General features: G+C 40.0%; 1 protein-coding gene across 1 annotated transcript in view; it reads right to left on the bottom strand.

Annotated features, from left to right (window-relative positions):
* lamb2l (laminin, beta 2-like) overlaps positions 1–14,440 on the bottom strand; it is a 52,764-nt gene extending 38,324 nt beyond the window's left edge. The window contains exons 1-2 of the mRNA XM_038723161.1: positions 14,169–14,440; positions 4,134–4,213 (exon numbers count right to left, since the gene is read on the bottom strand). Coding sequence (XP_038579089.1) covers positions 4,134–4,191 — 58 coding nt within the window. The 5' untranslated portion in view covers positions 4,192–4,213; positions 14,169–14,440. The remainder of the gene's footprint in view (positions 1–4,133; positions 4,214–14,168) is intronic.
* Between the last annotated feature and the right edge of the window lie 5,115 nt (positions 14,441–19,555).

Here is a 19,555-nt window from a genome sequence, read left to right as displayed (position 1 = left end):
CATGGTACAACGTTCTTAAATTTATAAATCTGTGTTGAATTAGTAATCCATCATTTCTGTTGGAAGTCCAACAACAGTGCAGCAGGAGGCAGGAATGTAAACACAACTGATAATCACTGTCGAATACAAGTGCCAAGCTCTGGAATCCATCTGGAATCTTTGTTTCCATCTTTGGATCAATCAAACTCTGTAGTTTGCTCCACTTAAGCATATTTGAAAACACTCATTTTATGTCTTCAAAGTCCAGTTAACATCCAATCAGTTTACAGGCAAAGCATCAGTCTGTATTTTATCCTTTCCTCGGCTACTTGTTCAGCCAACCAACCCGAATTTGCCCTGATCTTTCATCAGCCAATCAAATTGCTGCCGTCAACCTTTAAATCTGTTATCCCCTCTGCTTGCAATCAGCTGTCAGTTCAGTGTGGAATCATTATCAGGTACGCTCAACTTCATGCGGGGCTGCGCGGCGCTGACTTAACGTGATGCATGCTGGTTAGAAATTGTGTGCTGCAGAACGTCGCCATGTCACATGAGCAAGGCCGCTGCAGTCGTTGAGTCCGGTGACCGTAGTTGCTTTTCTCCGGTAAAGGTCCGAAAAGATCATCAAGGGCACCTTAGAAGGTGTCAGAATAAAAAATTGGAATGATCTCATATTTTTTTGGTTTATAATACTTGGTCTATCGATTAAGAAAACTTGAAAAGAGATAAGAAAAATTTAAAACATTCTAGTGGGACAGTTACATGTAGTCTATCTTTGGTAGAAAACGCCATAACTGAAATAACTATTTAGTAATTTGTTGTATTGTCACCCTTAATACACATTTATTCTCTCATTCATCCATTCATTCATGTGTTCATTCATTCTTATGTCTTGAAGGACTACAGTCTTCTTGCAGTTAATAATTAACATAGAGACTGACCCAGATACCTTTGTGCAGGCACCTTGGGAAAGGCAAGTATAATATACTTAGTCAGTCTCCATTTCAAGGTGTGTGGGTGGTTAAAGACAAGAATTTCTCTTTAACTTTGATAAAATTGCTGTTAAGTCTCCTGAGATCCAAACACAGAAACATAGGTAACAGGGACAGATCCGACAAGAAGAAAAAGCACCTTTAAAAGTGGCTTGTGTGTGTGTGGCCCTTTTGAAAAATGCCCCTCAGTCACCAATTAACCCTAGAGGGCCTATCTGCCTCCGATCCAGTGCTGCTGTCAGTGGCCCATCATTTACTACACATTCCACAAATCACCGTTTACAAATCCTACAAGCTGACCTAATTAACCTGCGTTTCAGTAGGAACAAGTGAGCTTGGGCCTAAAAGACATAGACAAGGTCGGGAAGTCACAAGGTATTCAGAGGTCCTGGCATTATAAGTTGGCCACAAAACCCACTTTCTATTGCCATTCAGCTATATTATGAAGCACTATTTAGAGGCAGGATGAACGAAGCTAATGTAAAGACTAACAGAAGTGCATTTGCTCCAGGCACTATGAACTGGGGCACAGATGCATCCACTTGAATTTAACATTTTTAAAACTTGGAGATTTGCAGTTTGTATGGCTTGTACGGAGACAGGAGCAGACAGGTGAGGATCTGCAGAAAAGAATGTGAAATTGGAGTTCCTCAATTTTGAGTCCGTCTGAGTTGTCACACAGACAGAGATGTTTGATTGATGTCTGTACTCATCCAATGGCTGCTTCTAGACAAAGTCAGACTTCTGGCCAACACTTGACTACAAACTCAAGTCAAGCCAATTTATATAGCCCAATAGCACAAATCAGATATGCACAGCAGGCCTATTAAACTGGCTATTCAACTCCAGACCGCCAGTCAAGTCAGACTAGTCTCTTAACAAATAAATTAAATTTAAACCTGAATAAAATAAAATCACACAAATAAAAGACATTTTTGACATAATAAATCCTTCAATCCAGCAAAGTGCTCCTGTGCAGTCAGTAACATCCAGTCACAAACAAACACAAATGTGCCATAAAGAAAAACTTTGCAGAAAAAATTGCAGCTTTCTCGTGAACCTGAAGTGAAGCCAGTGAAACTCCCTGCTGGAGCCCTATTGTTTTGGTTCTCATTATTAGGGGTCAAAGCAGCTCATGATTCTTTCTTTCTTTCTAACCTTTCTTTTTTGTTTTACTCTCAAACTGTTCATGCAGCAAAAACTACCTGACCAAAACTCATCATAATTGGCATGGCGGGGCTGCAAATTCCATCCACTACTAAGGCGCAAAAAATGAGTTGACCTCAAGGTGGCGCTGTAACAATCAAGTTTACTTTTTAATTATCTCAGAAATTAGATGGCTTAGAGTCAAATACTTTTCATCATTTTAATCTCTCAATTCATCTGCACCTTTGCTCCAATGGCCTTCTGCTCTACAAATGTCAAATTTTGCAACTTTTTCTCAATTTACTCAAAATTATATTTTTCAACACCTAAAGCGCTGGGCCAAATCTTACTCAGGAACATCTATAGATTTCACTGATCTTAAGTTGTTAAAGAAAAGGCAATATGTTGATTTGTTTCAATTAAAAGTCAATTCATTTTTATCAAAATAGTGTAAATGTGAAACACGACTTCACTGAAGGTCATTTCACTATCAAATGTTTCTGAAAGTGCACATTGTCACTTTTTATTGAAAATTCTTGTGCTGCAATATATCATAGGCCTTTTGGTTTGCACAACAAACAAAAAAGCTCACAGGGAGTGTGTTTACAGACAACATCCTTAAGATCCCGGATTAAAGCATTCGCATTGCTGAAATGTCACTTAACAAGCAACACACTCTTCTTCCTCTCTATATATGGCGGTAAATCAAGTATGACACAATTATTGGTATGATTCAGGGTCCCGCCACCCCCGTCAACACAATCCAGTACAAACACCTGTGGTTACAGCTCAATCCTATGATTAGCGTGCAGGAAATAATGATAGATTGGACCTAATGACAATGTACAGGGAGAGTATGAGTCTGTGAGGACTTCCTTTGGCTGTGAGTCTATTAAGGCAAAAAAACAACAAATATGATGGGGGTTCAAGGCTGGGAAGGAGAGGACATAATGTATCATCAGAATGCCTGTACTGAGAAGGGATTGGCTGGCAAAACACGCTTTGGTTGGGATAAAAATAAGTTGTGCTTATAAGTTTTTTCCCACTGTTCTACAGTCTACAGATGCTGTTGCTTCCCATGGGTTGATTACCAAATATTTCCCTTGAATCTGTATTTTCGTTTGGTATCCTGTTTGTCTGAGGGCAGCCAGGATGACAGGGACTTTGCTAGTATTTGAAGAAATTACAACATGCTTGTTGCCTGGATTTAGAATGATATTGTTTCATTTGTTCCCTCAGTCAGGACCAAATGAACCGAGCTACAGGTGTGAAAGCAAGCTTACACTTTCTTATTGCCCTTCTGAAGAGCAATTGTGAAGCTCAGGCCGTCACTGTCTTGGCAGTGCCTGACACTGGGTAATCCAAAATTGAATAATAATAATAATAATTCACCCCGCACAGGCGTCATGAAGGGGTAAATTAGCTATAGAGACTAAAACTATTTTTTTTACCAGTCTGCAAATATGTTTATTTTAACATGGTGGTCTATGGAGATTGACTCGCAGTTGGAGCCAGCCTCATGTGGCCATTCGATGAACTGCATTTTTTTGGCACTGGTTAGCTTTATGTTTCTGCCCCTGAGGTTGTCACAAATAATGCAACTTCCATCGCTTTCACATCTGTAGTTTGGTCTGGACAAAGACAAAAAATATATATAGTGTTGCCCCTTTAGTTCTGGTTCGGTTAGTGTCCACACTGACCTCTTACAAACAAACCAGGATGGTTAAACACGAAGTCACTAGGACTGAAAGGTATTTCATTGATTGGACAGCCTTGGTGATTGACTATAGTCCGAGCGATACTGGATTTTTGAGGCTGATGATGAGTTTTAAAAAATCCCAAAACTATAAATCTGCCTATAATCTAGATGTCGGTCCCTTAGATTTGTTGTTTTTAAAAAGTGTGACCAAGATACATACTGAAGCCCCCTTTTCCAGGTGGCCTAGATGGCTTAATTCAGATGTGAAAGCAACCCCAAACAGAAAAAGACAAAACTGATCTATGACTTCTACTCACCCAGCATGAGGAGGCTCAGATACACAGCCATGATGGGCATCAGGATGCCTGAACGCATCGGCACCAGGCAGTCTCTCTGGCTATAACAAGCAGACACAAATCATTTTAGTGTGACAAAGAAATCAATAAAACATCCATTAACAAAGCACAATTTACTAAAAGAGGCCAGGGTCATCAGAGTTGGCAGAATTGTTGAAAGCGAATTACAAAATGTCTCCTATTCAAATCAACTCCAGAATTTCTCAAACAGCTTAACCTTGCTCAGTAATCCAGATTTGTGATCTAAAGTAGGTCTCGGTTGGAAAGCATTTTTCACACTCAGCATGGCAATAGGAGGTCCACGTGGCCACGCGCTCACACTGTCAAAGGCAGAAGCACTGACAAATGAGCCCACAAAATCTCAACACTCAGTTCAAAGGATTTACATGTGTATTGATGTGTTGACTGCATTCATAACATCGTATTTGTTTTCTTGATATGTAAATGCAATTACCAAATACCAACAGCCTGGATAAACTCGTATCCCAACTTCCCATGTCAAGAAGATGTTGTTTGCCAATATTCCTTCCAACCTTGAGGAATAATGTGATGTGAACAATGCTCTTTGCTTCATCACTAAGTTTGTTTTACTTGAGGTTCTTGCTAATATTCAGATTACACTGCTCACCCTAGAGCCATAGCACATGGGCAGGATATTAACCAAAAAGATGAAGTATTGTTGTACAAAGAAAACCATGCATTTATTGAAAAAAATAAAGATTAGGGGTGGCTTAATAAAATTGACAGGGGAATTGACAATCACCATTTTATTAAAAAATTTAATATCGATATGTGTCAATAATACACTTATAGTAATATTGTGTAAATAATCCCCAGCACCTCTTAAGTCGCTGGTGGCCATAAAACGAAAAGAAGAAGAAGACGTAGTAAATAGCTAGCATGCTAATAAGTTACCTCACATTGTGTGGCGACTGCTGACTCGCAAATTACATCATGGCGGTGCCGGAGTACATGGCAGACAAGACCAAGACACTCTACCCGCAACCAAAAAAAGTTAGCCAGCCAGTGTGACAGGGTGTTAGTAGACACCCCTGTCAATAGTAACCACAAGTGGGGGAATACCACAAACCTGTTCACCCATCGTCCTGCAGAAGATTCAGGTCAGCTCAGTAATATCGTTATCGTGAATTGTTTTGCCCATGATAATTGTGTAGTGAAAATCTGACATTGTGACAGCCCTTGCTGAGATAACTATACCGCTTCTTACGCTAAATAAACGGTTAGCTGGGAAAAAAATGCATTGTCACAAAGCAGAAAACTGCTGTTTTTGCAAAACATTCTCACTCCCAAGTCATCACAAATAGACTGCTGTTAGAGTCTAGACCCTTGGCGTTTCTTTTTAATGCACTGGTGACCTCTTTATGTCTTCTAAAGGAAAAAGTGACCAAGGGGTCTTTACTTTACTGCGACGACTTGGGAATGGGGAGTGTTTTTTCTTCTCTAAAGAAAAGTTGACGAGTTGGAGTTGATCTTCCCTGAGATATGAACTAATTATCAATCTTACAAAGCACCTGGAGAAAGAAAAGAAGGTTCAACTAATTCAAGATTTAAAGACAAAGAAACAGATTCAGAAGACAAAATGCTCACTTATGTACCATTAAGTCATGTTATGTTGTTTAAAGTTAAGACCATAGTGGATTGAATCGAGATTGTTTTTTGAAGTAGTTCCATCAATCCATCTATCATGGCCCTTGTGGGCTCACAACAGAATAGCTGTGCAATTGCAGGGTTGTAAACCCACCCCCTTTTTACCACTTCAGACCTGGTGAGGAGCCCCGCATTGCACAGTCTCCAATCTGTGTCTGAGTAGAGAGATCTCCACTGGAGAACTTTAGAGATCTTTAATGACATCTAAAACTTGATTGCGATTACGTTCATCAAAAGCTACAATCATCGCAATATAATGAACTTTCTGTTAAATAAACTGTACATTAAGCCACAAGCCATTTGCGAAGAAATGAAACAAAACAAATAAAAAACACCTGTTGACCTGTAAAACTACAACACTATTGTTACATTTTAACAGCTACATAGTTAAAAGATGGTGATGACACTACAGGGTCACATTTTATACAAAATATTCCCTGCAAGACTAATCCACTGAAAACACAAGAATTCAAGAGTTTCAGCTGACTGTAAAAGAACAGTGACAGTTTAATAGTCATTATCAGTAAGCAATAGATGATTCCAGCTTCATACTCACACAGGTCTCCTCACTCTCCTCTGCACTGCGTGGTCAGAATTGCTCACTGTGTCTCTGTAGGCCAATTTCATCTGACAGTGTGTATGTGTGTGTGTAGATTCCCATATCCGAGTGTGCACGTGTGCAAGCCCTAGATCCTAATGTGTATATTTACGCGTGCATGCACATGTGTGGTGTGTAAGAGTGCCAGAATGTGTAAAACAAACTTGAAAGCACAACTGACGGCAGCGATGTAAAAACAGAGGGAACAGCACCGGCCAATGGGAACCCCGCGTGCAGGACCCCCTTTTATTCCTCTCCTCCCTCCGTCTCCCTCCGTTTCGCCCTCTTTTGCTCCCTCCAGCTCGTCACTGGGGCACTGGGGTGAATGGACAGCTATTCTTATTCTAATTCCTCTGTCACTCTGTGGGCCACTGGCTGAAAGAGGGGAATGGTCTCCAGGCTTTTGGAATGCATCACCCCTTTCTTCTGGACACTGAGGGAGAGTGAAGGGTGAGAGAGGCAGAGAGGAAGCCGAGAGATACAAACAGAGAGAGAGATAGTTAAGAGGAAGAGAGGAAGATGGAAAAAGGAGAAAACCTATTGGAAAAAAGAATGAGGAAAGAAGAAGAGAGGTGTCCGTGTCTGACAGGGACAGACATTTTAGCTCTCTGGGAAGTTTCAGATCACCACCACAATCCACTCCACCCCACCACTACATATCACCACTTTCTTGGCACTTAGGAAGAGGAGCCGACCAACAGATGAAAGCTTCACCTCTACTCTGAGCAAGCAAGCTCGCTGCACTGAAAGATAAAACTGCACTCTTCCCAAAACTGCTAGTCGTAGGAGACATTTGGGGCCAACTCTATGCAGAAATTTGAAAAGGTTGAAGCAACTGGTGCTATTAAGACAAAGAGAAAGGAGTGGGAAGGTGTGTGTTTGTGCTAGTGCATGTCAGTGTGTGGGATATGTGCATGCATGCGCGTGATTCAAGCTTGACAACTAAAAAACTGCAGGACAGAACAAAGCGTTCACATTCACAGCGCTCTGGTGATGTGACCTTTGCCCTCTGTTAAAGAGGGAGATGGAGAGGCTCACTCACCATGTCACACAGCAACCACAGAAGAGACCAGTAGAGCTGCTGGCAAGCTATAGTGAGATGGCTCGATGCTGCAGAAATGATTTATATGTTTTTATTCTAGATTCTACATTTTTTTAAACCTTCATCAGCTGTGAAAATTTAGAAGTCATTCCAATCACTGCACTCTCACTCACTGTCTTCTGTACTGTAATTTCATTTTGACTTGTGAGGCAACTGAGATGCCATCCCGGGGACTAAATGTAGCACCTTCTCCTAAAGGACTGCTTTCACAAACCTAAAGTGAAAATGCCTGCGCAATGAATGCTTTCAAATACGTCAAAATCAAAGTATAAGCAATCCATATCTACAGACATTCTGTAATCTTCCACATCACGACCATCCAGGTATTTAGTAAAAGAAAAAACAACTACTGTACAAGTAACATAAAGGAGAAAAGTCAGACTGCACCTGGTTAACCTAGACCTTGAGCAAAGAAACCACCCCCCCCCCCCCCCCCGCCCCACACACACACACACACACACACACAATCATGACAAGAAGATAAGAGGGAACGTGCAGAAAGTTCAGTGCCACCACTATAACTTCTGTGTAGCGGTCAGACAAAGCTGAGAAATCTCGAGACACTAGTCCAAACAATCCCAGGCTCCCATATCCGTGAACACGTTAACATGATAAGCCTGACTCTGTGTGTGTCTGAGTTTGTGTACACATCAAATGAAGGGCTTCAGACTGAGCTACTGAACGCACTGCCAATACGCTACAGCTTGAAACACTGTTGTTAAAGTATTGTAAAACAAGGGCGGGCTGGATATGGGGTCAAATCATTCAGATGAGGTCATGGAGGAAGTCTGCTTTACTTATCCAGGCAGGTGGCTCAATACTCAGAGCTGTAAGGAGAAATAAGTCATCTAAGCCACTGGTTCCTAAACTTATTTGTGTGATAGATCCCCACAGCCCAGATGAAATCAAGTACCCTTCATCCACACTGCCCATTATGATCCAAATGTGTATCTTATTTTGCACCATAACTTATCTAAAAGTGGATATTGTTATAATATATGTTATACTACTGAATTACTACATTACATTAGGTCAGTTTAGTCAAACTTGCATTCATTCTAATACCTTGGAGTGGCAGAGGTTTCAACCATTTATCCATTACTTTTAACTTCTCCATCTAGTTTTTATATACTCTCAAACGAAAATCTGCAAATAGAATAAAGCAATCAGTCCACCTCTGGCAGTTAAACTATTTACAGTAAATGTAAGCCTCACTTGTTCCACGCAGCGCAAAAACAGGGTATAATTAGTACATACCAACTGGAACAAATATATGGCAGTGTGCCGCAAACAGCAGGTGAAGTATCAAAGAAGACAGAACGGCTGGTTAAAAACTAACATCTGATATTATGACACAAAACAACTCACAGCAGTAATACTCCACTCATATCTACTGCAGAACAGCCAACCTAAAGAAAGTCTAACAGGAGCTTGAAGTGATATCACAGGCTTTAAATACTTTCCAGTGCAGCTCAGTTCAACTCTCATTAAATACTTATGCACTGCTCAGCAAATCTGAATGATACACACTACACAGAAATGTGTTATTTTGCCTGTGGTTTAATAGGGAAGACAAATTAATGCTGCTTCCAGAGTGTGACTTTTAATTCTAGTTTTATTGCTTCCACACTTCCGCAGTCACCTGCACCTTGGAGTGAACCATTTCCAGCCTTCAACCTTTACTCTAATTCAGTTAGTGATTTACTACATTGTTAATAAATGGCTTTCAGCTACCCAAAGAGATGAGGACTTGTTTCATTCAGCTTTGGGGTAAATATCTCATCATGTGTAAATGGAGAGAGTGATTAAAACAACAGGTTTGTACAGCGCACACATTTTTTAAAACTAACTCCCTTTTTGAAATTTATAGTGTTGTTTACCTTACAATTACACAGAAAGAGCTATGTGCACACGACATAAACAGCACTTTATGGTTCAAATGATTCTTTCATGGATAAGAATGAAGCCCTGGTCTTCACCAACAGATTTAACCAACTGCTTCATTTGATGTAAAAAGACCACCAAAGCAGCATAAAATAAAATAAAGGGATTTGATTCAATCATAGTGTCAAACAGGCAAACAATTTCCTTTCAAACAACTTCCTAATCCCCTACACACATTGCCAAAGGAAATCTCATAATGCTTAATTCATTTCTGCAGGCACTGTACAGTAAATGAAAGATTATCATCAAAGATAATTCTCCATTCAGGTTTGCAGAGAGAGTTAAATCAGTAGTAGTGTGAGATGCACTACAGATTTCACTGCTATTGACCCAGACCTCAAATAAGGCACACCTTATTCCATTTACTGCTGGGCTTCCTTAGCGTTTCTTCCACACCACCTATGTACACACACACACACACACACACACACCACAACAGTGTGTATAGTGCTTCCTGCTCACACACAGCCAGTAGAGTCTTCTTTTTTTGCCTGTGTTATGTCCTCTTACTAAATCCTGTATCTGATCTACTCTGAAATCAGCTATGTTGTTTGGGGTCTTAAGCAGTTTATCACAGAAATGAATGTATAACTAAACTCAGAGGGACACACCCAGAAGACCAACAAAAAGCTAATGTGAGGGCATGACCAGACATTAGCTAGTGAGGAGCCGTTAAGGTGTTTTAATTCAGTTCAGACGCACACCAACCAACACAATCATCACATTCATGTTTGTACTAGAAAGCCAGAGAATCAAAAGGTGAGCGGTGGAGGTGAAATGCAGTTTGTAGCTTTGTATTAAGTCTTGGGGAGAAGGAAAGTAAAGTACATGTTAACCAGGCAGAGCTTTAGGCCACACTCCAGGTGAGTCATTTCAGAAAATGAAAGTGCCGCCAGAGTTTATATATGGAAGAAAGGAAGGGACTTGCTAGAAACCACTGTTTACCACTAAATGTATGCAACAGCCATCCTATTTAAAAAATATCCTTTACTACACACCAGATGTTGATGTATCTGTCGGTGATGGCTAGCTAACATGACAAGATGGGATTCTAGTGAGAAACCACAGCTAAAAGCAGTAATAACGGTAACTGAGACAATAGAAAGTTAGCTCTTGCATGTTTTGACAATGAAAAATGAACTGACAGTGGGGTCCCAGGCTACCAACAGGCAGCATCGTTAGCATTTTTCAAAGTTATGTAAGCGATGAAATACCTCCCGTTAGCTTGCGCCAGTGAGGAGCACTTCGTGGATAGTGAAACTGATTACCATCAAAATATACCAGACACTGAATGTATGCCAGATGTTTTATGTTAATACTCAGATGACTCCAATGTATACAGGTAAAGCTTCACTGATAAGAAACTATAGGCCCTAGTTAAATACATTGCTTTGTGGGCTCCGGATTGAGGTTGCATCAGAAACAGAAGTGGTTCTGAGACATCTTTTCACAGTGAGAAGTCTAAGACGCATTGTCCACCAAAATACTAACAATTTGCGATGCCTCATTTAAATTAAACTCCCATCTGCGCACCTTGCACTCTTAGCTTGGCAACAAAATAGCACACTGATGAAATTAAGGTCAATTAAATTTAAGGTCACAACAATAGCTAAAGATAGGAGCTTGATGCATTTTAAATCACTTACAGTCTGGACCACTATCAGCTTTTCTCTGAGTCGCACACTGACGCTCTAAACACACATCAGGCTGGTCAACAAAGCATTGATCACATGGCCTGACATATGTTCACTCAATTCAACAGATGTCTTTCATTAAAACTGAAGTTTCTTCCTCGCAAGTTTCAGTGCAAATCTATCCACCACCTTATTGAAATTCAGAGCTCTGACCAGATCAGCAGATGCTAAAATCTAATTACTTAACAGTTCCTGCAGTTTATGACACAAAACAACTCCTCATGTTGTTCACCTAATCCTAATAAGCTATCAGTGATCCATGTGTGTGTGCATCTCACAACAACGTCACTCGGAAGTTACAACAGTTGGGTAATACTTGGTGTTATGAATTCATCTTCTATAAAATTTGATAACTAAACATTTATGCAAATAAAAATGCAGTTAGGTCAGTTCTTCACTATATTCAACATTCAGTGAACTGAGCTGATCTGTATTTTCTTTCAGTGAGCTAAATATGAAGCCTTTATGCATGATAAAGTGAAATGGAAGTGATGTTTGATACTTCCATTAACATACGAAGGCATAATGTCCTTCTCGTCATTATGTAACTGTTACAGCTGTGAAATGGACATGGGGTTGCCTCAGAGGTCGGAGCCTTGTTCTCTCTATAGTGCGGACAATTTGCACTTGGAATTACAAAAGAGGTTATATCACTGCGTAATATAAAACAAAGAGGGGCAATCAGTGCTTAGAGAAGTTTCCTGCCTACATAAAAGACAGGCGGGATATTTGGCAGAGTTTTTCAATAACACATCTAAGGAAATTGCATTTCCTGTTGTTAATGAGACTATCTATGATGGGGTTGGCATGCTATCAGCCATTTCCAGTGTAAATTTCCTCTGTGTGTGTGCAGGAGAGGGAAGAGAGGACACGCCTATAGAGAAAGAGAATTGTGTTATATGCTTTTTTTCTGGAATTTCTTTTCTGCATCAAGTATTTGGTAGGAAGAACATGAAAAATAAAGAAATTATTAGGTATTACATTTCATAAATCCCCATTTAAGAATATTTTTAAAGAGACAAACAGAAAGGTCTTAGTTCAGTGACGATTTTTTGTAGTTAACAGCAAACTAAAATTTATTTATTAAACAAATGATTTGTCTTCAAAAGATTTTACCACCACTCTTCTTTCCAAAAATGGTTTATGGGTGTAGCTACCGAGCGTCAGATGCAGATGCAGAGGTTTATGGGACAGGCTGACAGGATAAAATACAGTTAACAGTGGTTAAACCTAACAACAATCAATCTGAACTTTTAAAAGATGCACTAGGTCTTATTAAATCATCTTCAAGATGTTGTAAAATGGATACTTCTGTGACTGGTGATTGGACTAACTTTACCATATAAAGACGTGGCATTTTTACATTTTATACACTAATTAATTAATGAATTAAATAAAAGATAATCAAAGCAATATATCTCCTTTAATTAAAATAATCATTAGTTGTACACACTCTATTAGTCTGAGTTAGATTAGCACAGTTCCCCAGAGACATACGTTTTAGACAGAAAGAAAGGAGCAAAAGAGACAGACTTGAAAAGCAGCACAGCGTAATCCGTCCCTCTTGTCAGTGTGCTGCAAACAAGGGGTTGATTTATATCAGGGGACGTGATTATGAGCATCGCAGCCAGCAGAGGCTGTACAGAGGCTCAGATATCAAAGACACACTGATAGAGCTTAAGGTGGCCGATGGCAGCAAGATCCGGAGAGCCCTCCTGATCTATAGATTATCCAAGCACAAAGGCACACACACACTACACTTCACTTACACTAAAGCACATCCCCTCTCACACACACACACTCCCACCTACTCAGCCCACATAACCTGCCAAGGTAGGTTTCAATTTATTATAGTATACTATCAAAATCAACTCGCAGAGACGTGAAACTTGCATAATAAAGCACATGTCCTCACTGGTTTGTGGTGGTGCGTTCAAGTGCTGCAGTGACCAGTGTCTCCCCGTTCTCCCCGACTCGTGGATCATATTAACCCTCCAGGTTAGAGTTGATCTCAGCAGTAGGGCGAGAGGCCAGGTCCTTGAGCTGATTAAAGCTAGACTAAGCCTACAAGGGCCATGGGAATATGTACCTCCAAACATACATGTCTAAATACCCTGACAAGCTGGTGAAAAGAAATAAATGGCAATTTGACATTCCTGAATTCAAGGAGAAATAGCAAAAATTCTCAAATGTTCCCTTAAGTACCCTAAAGTAAAAAATAAAGCTGTTCACACTCAATGAATGCCCCTTAAGCTTTTCAAGGTTACACGAACAAGAGACAACACACCACTGTATCAAAGCTGCTGTCTGCTCTTCACCTGCAGCAGAAATTTGAATATCATTCATAGCATTTTAGACAGTGAACCTGAGCTCTGCACTCCATTAATCTGTGCTGCTGGTTAATCTGGTAGGAATGTGTGCAACAGTGTCAGAAATCTGCCTCCCAGCCATAAGTGACCCACTGGTGTCAATTAGAGGACAGGTCCACACACACACACACACACACACACACACACACACACTGCAAGTCAAAGCTTTCAACTCTTAATATCAATTTCTTTTTTTTCAGTCTAGCCAAACATGCAGGACATTTAGCTATAACCGACTGCTTCTGTTGATCTCACCATCTCGTTGCTTTATTTTGGCAAACGTCTTGCAAAGAAACAAAACAGTAATTTAATTAAATTAATTAAATAACGGTCCACTTACGTGCCCACAAGATAAATTAGCCTAGCACAAAGTCCGCTAAGTGTGTTGAAATTCACTTTTCTGAATCCTACTGAGAGTATTACAGTAGTACCGTGGGGAATATGCTACAGTAATAAGGTCCATGCAGTATTAACTCGCTTCAGCAGACACCTGTAGGAGGAACATTATTGTAATATCGCCTACTGTAAGTTCCAATGGTGATTTTGCGTTATTGGGTTTCACTGAGGTGTGGTTTTAAGAGAAATGTTTGCAAAGACGGAAGGATAAGATGGAGCGCTCACCTGCTCGGGAAGTTTTCTGCGACTCCTTTCTCTCTCACACACACACACACACACACACACACACACACACCCACACGGTAACTTTATCTCTTTGGCTTTATCTCTCTCTCGCTCTCACACACACACACACACACACACTCCCACACACACTCCTACACAAGCCGTCTGGTAGCGGCTGCGCTGTCTGAATGAGCTCGGTGTCCGGTCCGCAGCGGTACAGTGGAGGGCTCAGGCCGGCGCGAGGAGGTGGAGCCCCGAGTGACACCGGTAGCTCACAATACAGTCCCGGGAATACAGGAGCAGGTAGGCCCCCTTCCACAGTGCTGGACCCCACCCAGTCCTACCAGGCCCAGCCCACTGTAATAGGTGAAATTCTTAAGTGCTGAAATTTACTGTGACCTATTTTCGGGGTTGTCACTATGTTCTGAATGTTGACTTCGTTAGGCTACTGAACCTAAACTGAACTGTAACATGAAGAGAAAACGAAAACCCATAGTGCATACATACATACATATGGGTTTTTAAAATTCTACAATTTTGCATTGCCTTTCGCTGGGGAGAAATACTTTTAGTTAAACGATTATTAAGCCTTTTTTTTACAGCAGACATTTTAATTGGACATTGTAGAAAACCAAGGTCGTCTCTTCGTGTTGGTGGGGACACAAAGGATCAGATTAGGGGTGTGATGATACATTTGGGTTATAAGATGTGATGATGCACGAGGACAAGACAAAAATATTTTCAGCACTATTTGGATATTTGAAGATTTTGAGCATAAAAACTGGTAATTTCCTGCATTCTGGAGACATTTTCTGCTCAAGGGAAAACTACATTGCATTGCATGTATTCTTGTTGTGCAAATAAACCTTTCTCTAAGCATTTGTTAGTTAACATTTCTTGGTGCTACTTTTCTGAACGTTTATAACAAATGCTTTCAAAAAGTGATGCGGGCAAAATCAGCCATTTCAAATTGTGGTGGGGATATGTCCCCAGCGTCCCCAGTGTAAATGACATCCTATGTAGAAAACACACCCTACTAATAACATTCATGGAGCCATGGCAGTGAGACGGAGGCATGAATAATAACAAAATCTTAAACCTGAAGAAGCTAAATGGAATCCAGCTGTCAATTATTTTATCTTACACCAGTGCTCTTCATGTGAAAATGTCTTCCATTAAAATAGCCTTTTGAAATCCTTTCTATTACACACACTATATCACCTTTTAAATGTTGCCCAGAGAAATTAATTCACTGGTGGTAATATACACCATATCTGTATTTTATTTAATAGCATAGGTATGCTACTGTAACCTTAATTCGTGGGCATTTAATCACCCATGTGATTCCTTTCCATATGAAAGCAGCAGGGAACAGTATTTCCCTTCTCATAGCATGCAGCCCTGACTTGGTTCATAGGGGGGAGATAGTGGGATTGCTCATCAATGACAGAATATGTACCATGGGAATTATCAAGAGATGATGACAATCCCCATCGCCAAGCTCATTATGTGGTGCCAGCCAAGTCAACAATACATATCACATATCCCCAACCAGCAGCCACCTAATATGTGGACAGTGTCCTTTGCAAAGTGTTGATGTATGCGTGTGTGTGTGCTAAGGTCTAATGTGATCTTTGGGCATGTGACCAATATAGTAAGCTGCTAATGAAATGAATGTTCTACAGAGAACATGCTGTCAGAAGATGGAAATGGGATTGAAAGATGGACATCAGCAAAATCCAGTGATGTGTTTACACTGATACTGGGTTGAGCTAAACTGAAATGAGAGAGAGGGGAGAAAAAGAGAGACAGCAGGACAGAAGAGTGGCTCTAAAGTATACTTTCAGGAGTCTGTGCAGGTTGTGCAAGGTGAAGGCAAGGAATGGCTGGAATCCATAATTATCAACAATTCTTACAATACTTGTCAGCGGTGTTCTCCTGTAATACAAACATGAAAGTAAACAACTAGTTCAAAAACTGTGTGTATGTGTGTGGGGAGGGGGGTGGGGTGCTCTGAGTATACAGGCCCTCATGTAAGGAGAGCCTGCAATGATATTAGAACGTACATCCATGGATGAGGGGAGGTGGCCCATAGAGAATGCCTATGTACAGTCTAAAAACACCAAGGACAGCATTCAACAAAAACTCAAAGGAATAAGTAGTAGTTCAGCAAAAAGAAACAAACAAAGAGATGCATTTAAAAAGGTTTTGTTAACTGGCCTCAGTTGATTCAATCAATTTCTGCTTGACAAGCTGGCTGTTAATGTATCATAATCTGCAGCAGTGAGTAATATATTTTTTTTTTAATTTGTATTGATTTTTTTAAAACACAGTTACAACATGCTGCACATATAGGATAGAATACACATGTGCACATACAAGTATACAAACATACACACATACAACCATGTATTCATATAAGCATCAGACATAGCCAAAGATAAACAAAACAAAACTAAAGGCAAATAGAGAGTGTTTATTAAAAGGCTATTCTGCAAGAATTTGTTTTCAGCTGTCACTTAATATAAAACAGATTCAGCATGATCTGATGGAATTGGGAATTCTATTCCAGAGTTTAGCAGCTACAGCCAAAAACGCGAGGTCACCTGTGGATTTAAAATAAGAAAGGGAACGGATTAAAGGCCTAGATCAGATGATCAGAGTGGCTGAGAGCTCAAATTGGGGCTTAACCACTCTGCTACATATACAGGCGCCAGACCATGCAAACCTTGTAGGTGATTAGTAGGACTTTGAAATCAAATCTGTGTTTTACTGGAAGCCAATGAAAGGAGGCAAGAACTGAGGTGATGTGGGACATTTAACTATTATTTGTTAACAGTTTCGTTGTTGCACTTTGCTCTAACTGAAGATGGGCTAGAGAAGACTGAGTAATACAAGTAAAGAGGGAGTTACAGTAATCAAAACAAGAAAAAGAAAAAGGGTTGATCTTTGCAATATTTCACATATAAAAGAAACAAGATTGAGTTTAGTGATATGGGGTTCAAAGTTCAAATGTTGGTCAAAAAGGATGCCAAGACTCTTGGAGGCAGTCTTGATGTTGCTAGCGCGTGGTAAAGTAATCATGGCCGATCACAGGGACCCCAAGTGTGTCAGAATTGAGATGGAGGAAATGTTTAGACATTCAGTCTGTAACAGAAGCTAGGCAGTCATGGATGATGGTAAGGTCATCTCTTACACTTGCTACACAATAACACCTAGCAATATTTCTAATTCAGCATTTATATTCAATCCTTTATGTGTTGGCTGTTTTTGCTGAAGTTGATGTGAGGTCAATTTGAGGGTCTACCACAGTATTATAACCTACCACAGATACTGAATACTAAAGCCTTTTTGAGTACGTGCCTTTTGCTGTTACATATAATGGTCAAGGTCTGCCCTCTAGTGAGAATACAGCTCCACCCACATTTGCCTGAACTTGAAAACTTGAAGTTTTTAAAAGTGAGTTGGAACAACCACTTATTCAGAGCCCAAGGCTTTTCATGTGGAAACGCTGACACACAGCCGAGCTGAAAGAATAAGGTTAAAATGGATCATACACACCATGAGAACACATGAAATCAACACATTCATTATAGGGTATACTTGTTAACTTCAGTCACACGAATTTCTGTCTTCCTGCATGTGTCACATGCAGCTCTTCGTTTGTAAAATATGACCCTCTGCGACTCACATGTTAAGATCACAAATGAACAACTTCATCTGTGAGGTCCCCGTGGTCCCAAAATCATGAAATTCCCAGCATACTGTAGATCCATCCAGACCCCATCTGACTAGAAGTCTAAAGCTGCCAGTTTAATTACACTACACACAACTATTCAGGTCCACCTTAGTAGAGATCTAATCAGGAAAGATAAATGAATGGGTTAAGTTATTTCCATAATGTTTGGATTTGACTGGATGCTGCAACTTGAAAACCTGCAGCATAACTTGACACTTATTATGACATTACATTTATTCATTTAGCAGACGTTATAATCCAAAGCGACTTACAATTGCAATTCATGTCAGAGGTTGCACACCATTGCGCCATCACCACCCAATATTAGAAAGTTGGCTTTTGTGCCTGAGGAAACTTGAAAGCAGGGGTGATCAAACATCTAGATCCCCATGGTAAAAATAGTGGGAAATGCAGATGATAACGTCAACCAAAGAATTTTAAATTAGTCAAGTGAATGAAAGGGGTTTATTATGAGCTCATCTCAGTGCAAACAAAATGTGGGGGAGGATTGGGAAGACGTTCATGCCAAACACATAATCAATATAATAATAATATTTTTATCAGCTTGAAATTGAACAAATCCTGTCGGCTTTTCAATAACTACTTGTGTATCTTTCACCGGACACTCTGCAAAATGCATTAGATGATAACAACATGGTTTGTAAGCAAGACTGAATATTGTAAATGAGATTGTTGCCACTTTATAACAATTAGACTGCAGTTAGTAACATGACTGTAATGAAAGGGTAAGCTAAAGCGACCAGTAGAGAAGGTGTACCAGATAACGTTAGCAACTCCTTGACTTTAAAAGGGAGCTGTCTATCGCAAATTTTTGTGCTACGCTGACTTCTTTCTACCACTGCTTATGCTGCTGACCTCAGGGTGACAATGCCTAAATATGACAGTTGTGACCGATATTAAATTACATTATTATGCTAAATTATTATTTAGGCTTTTCATATATTTCAATAACATGAAAATAAACATTATAAATAATGTTTGTCTGTCTGTGTGTCAATCAATCAGTCAGTCAGTTGAATTGTTGAATCTCAACTAGGCTGATAAGCTCTTGAAATGTTGAAATGTTACATTTGCTGCATAGGTGGGTCCTAGTGCAGAATTATATCCGCGGATCGGTTGGGTCTTTGTCATAAAAATTAATCTTCTGATTAATTGGGGGGCTAGGGGGATTAACATCATTGATTATTTGAATCTCCTGCTTTTCTGGATTCGAAATGTTTCTTGGTGTTGGTGAATTATTAAAAAAACATAGCACTACTTAATTTCGGGTCAAAATGCGATGTAACGCATATTACTAAGATTGTAAGGGGTATAATAGGCTATTACAGATTTTTTTAGTATATCAAAAAGCAATTCATTACTGTAATTGCGTTACTTTTGTAACACGTTACTCCCAACAATGCCTCCCGGTGAGTCTGTCTTGCCAATATCTATCTGTAAGGTAACATTACAAAGTCGTGGGGGGGAACGTTTGTATGTCTGTGTGAAAAGCTACAGCCGGCATGCCTGTGTTTCCAGGATCTCTGTAGCCAATGCAAGCCTTGTGTTTCTGATTTTGCTCGCTCATGAGTTCAAGGCAGGCATGCGTGGGCGCACTCACCTCTTAGCGATCTTAAAACCACACCAC

This window comes from Micropterus salmoides, unplaced genomic scaffold (genome assembly GCF_014851395.1).
Source record: "Micropterus salmoides isolate LMB-PRFRI ecotype aquatic unplaced genomic scaffold, ASM1485139v1 Ms_hic_scaffold_16, whole genome shotgun sequence".
Classification (NCBI taxonomy): domain Eukaryota; kingdom Metazoa; phylum Chordata; class Actinopteri; order Centrarchiformes; family Centrarchidae; genus Micropterus; species Micropterus salmoides.
The sequence above is the reverse complement of the archived record's forward strand: the minus strand, read 5'-3'. Positions and strand labels throughout refer to the sequence as shown.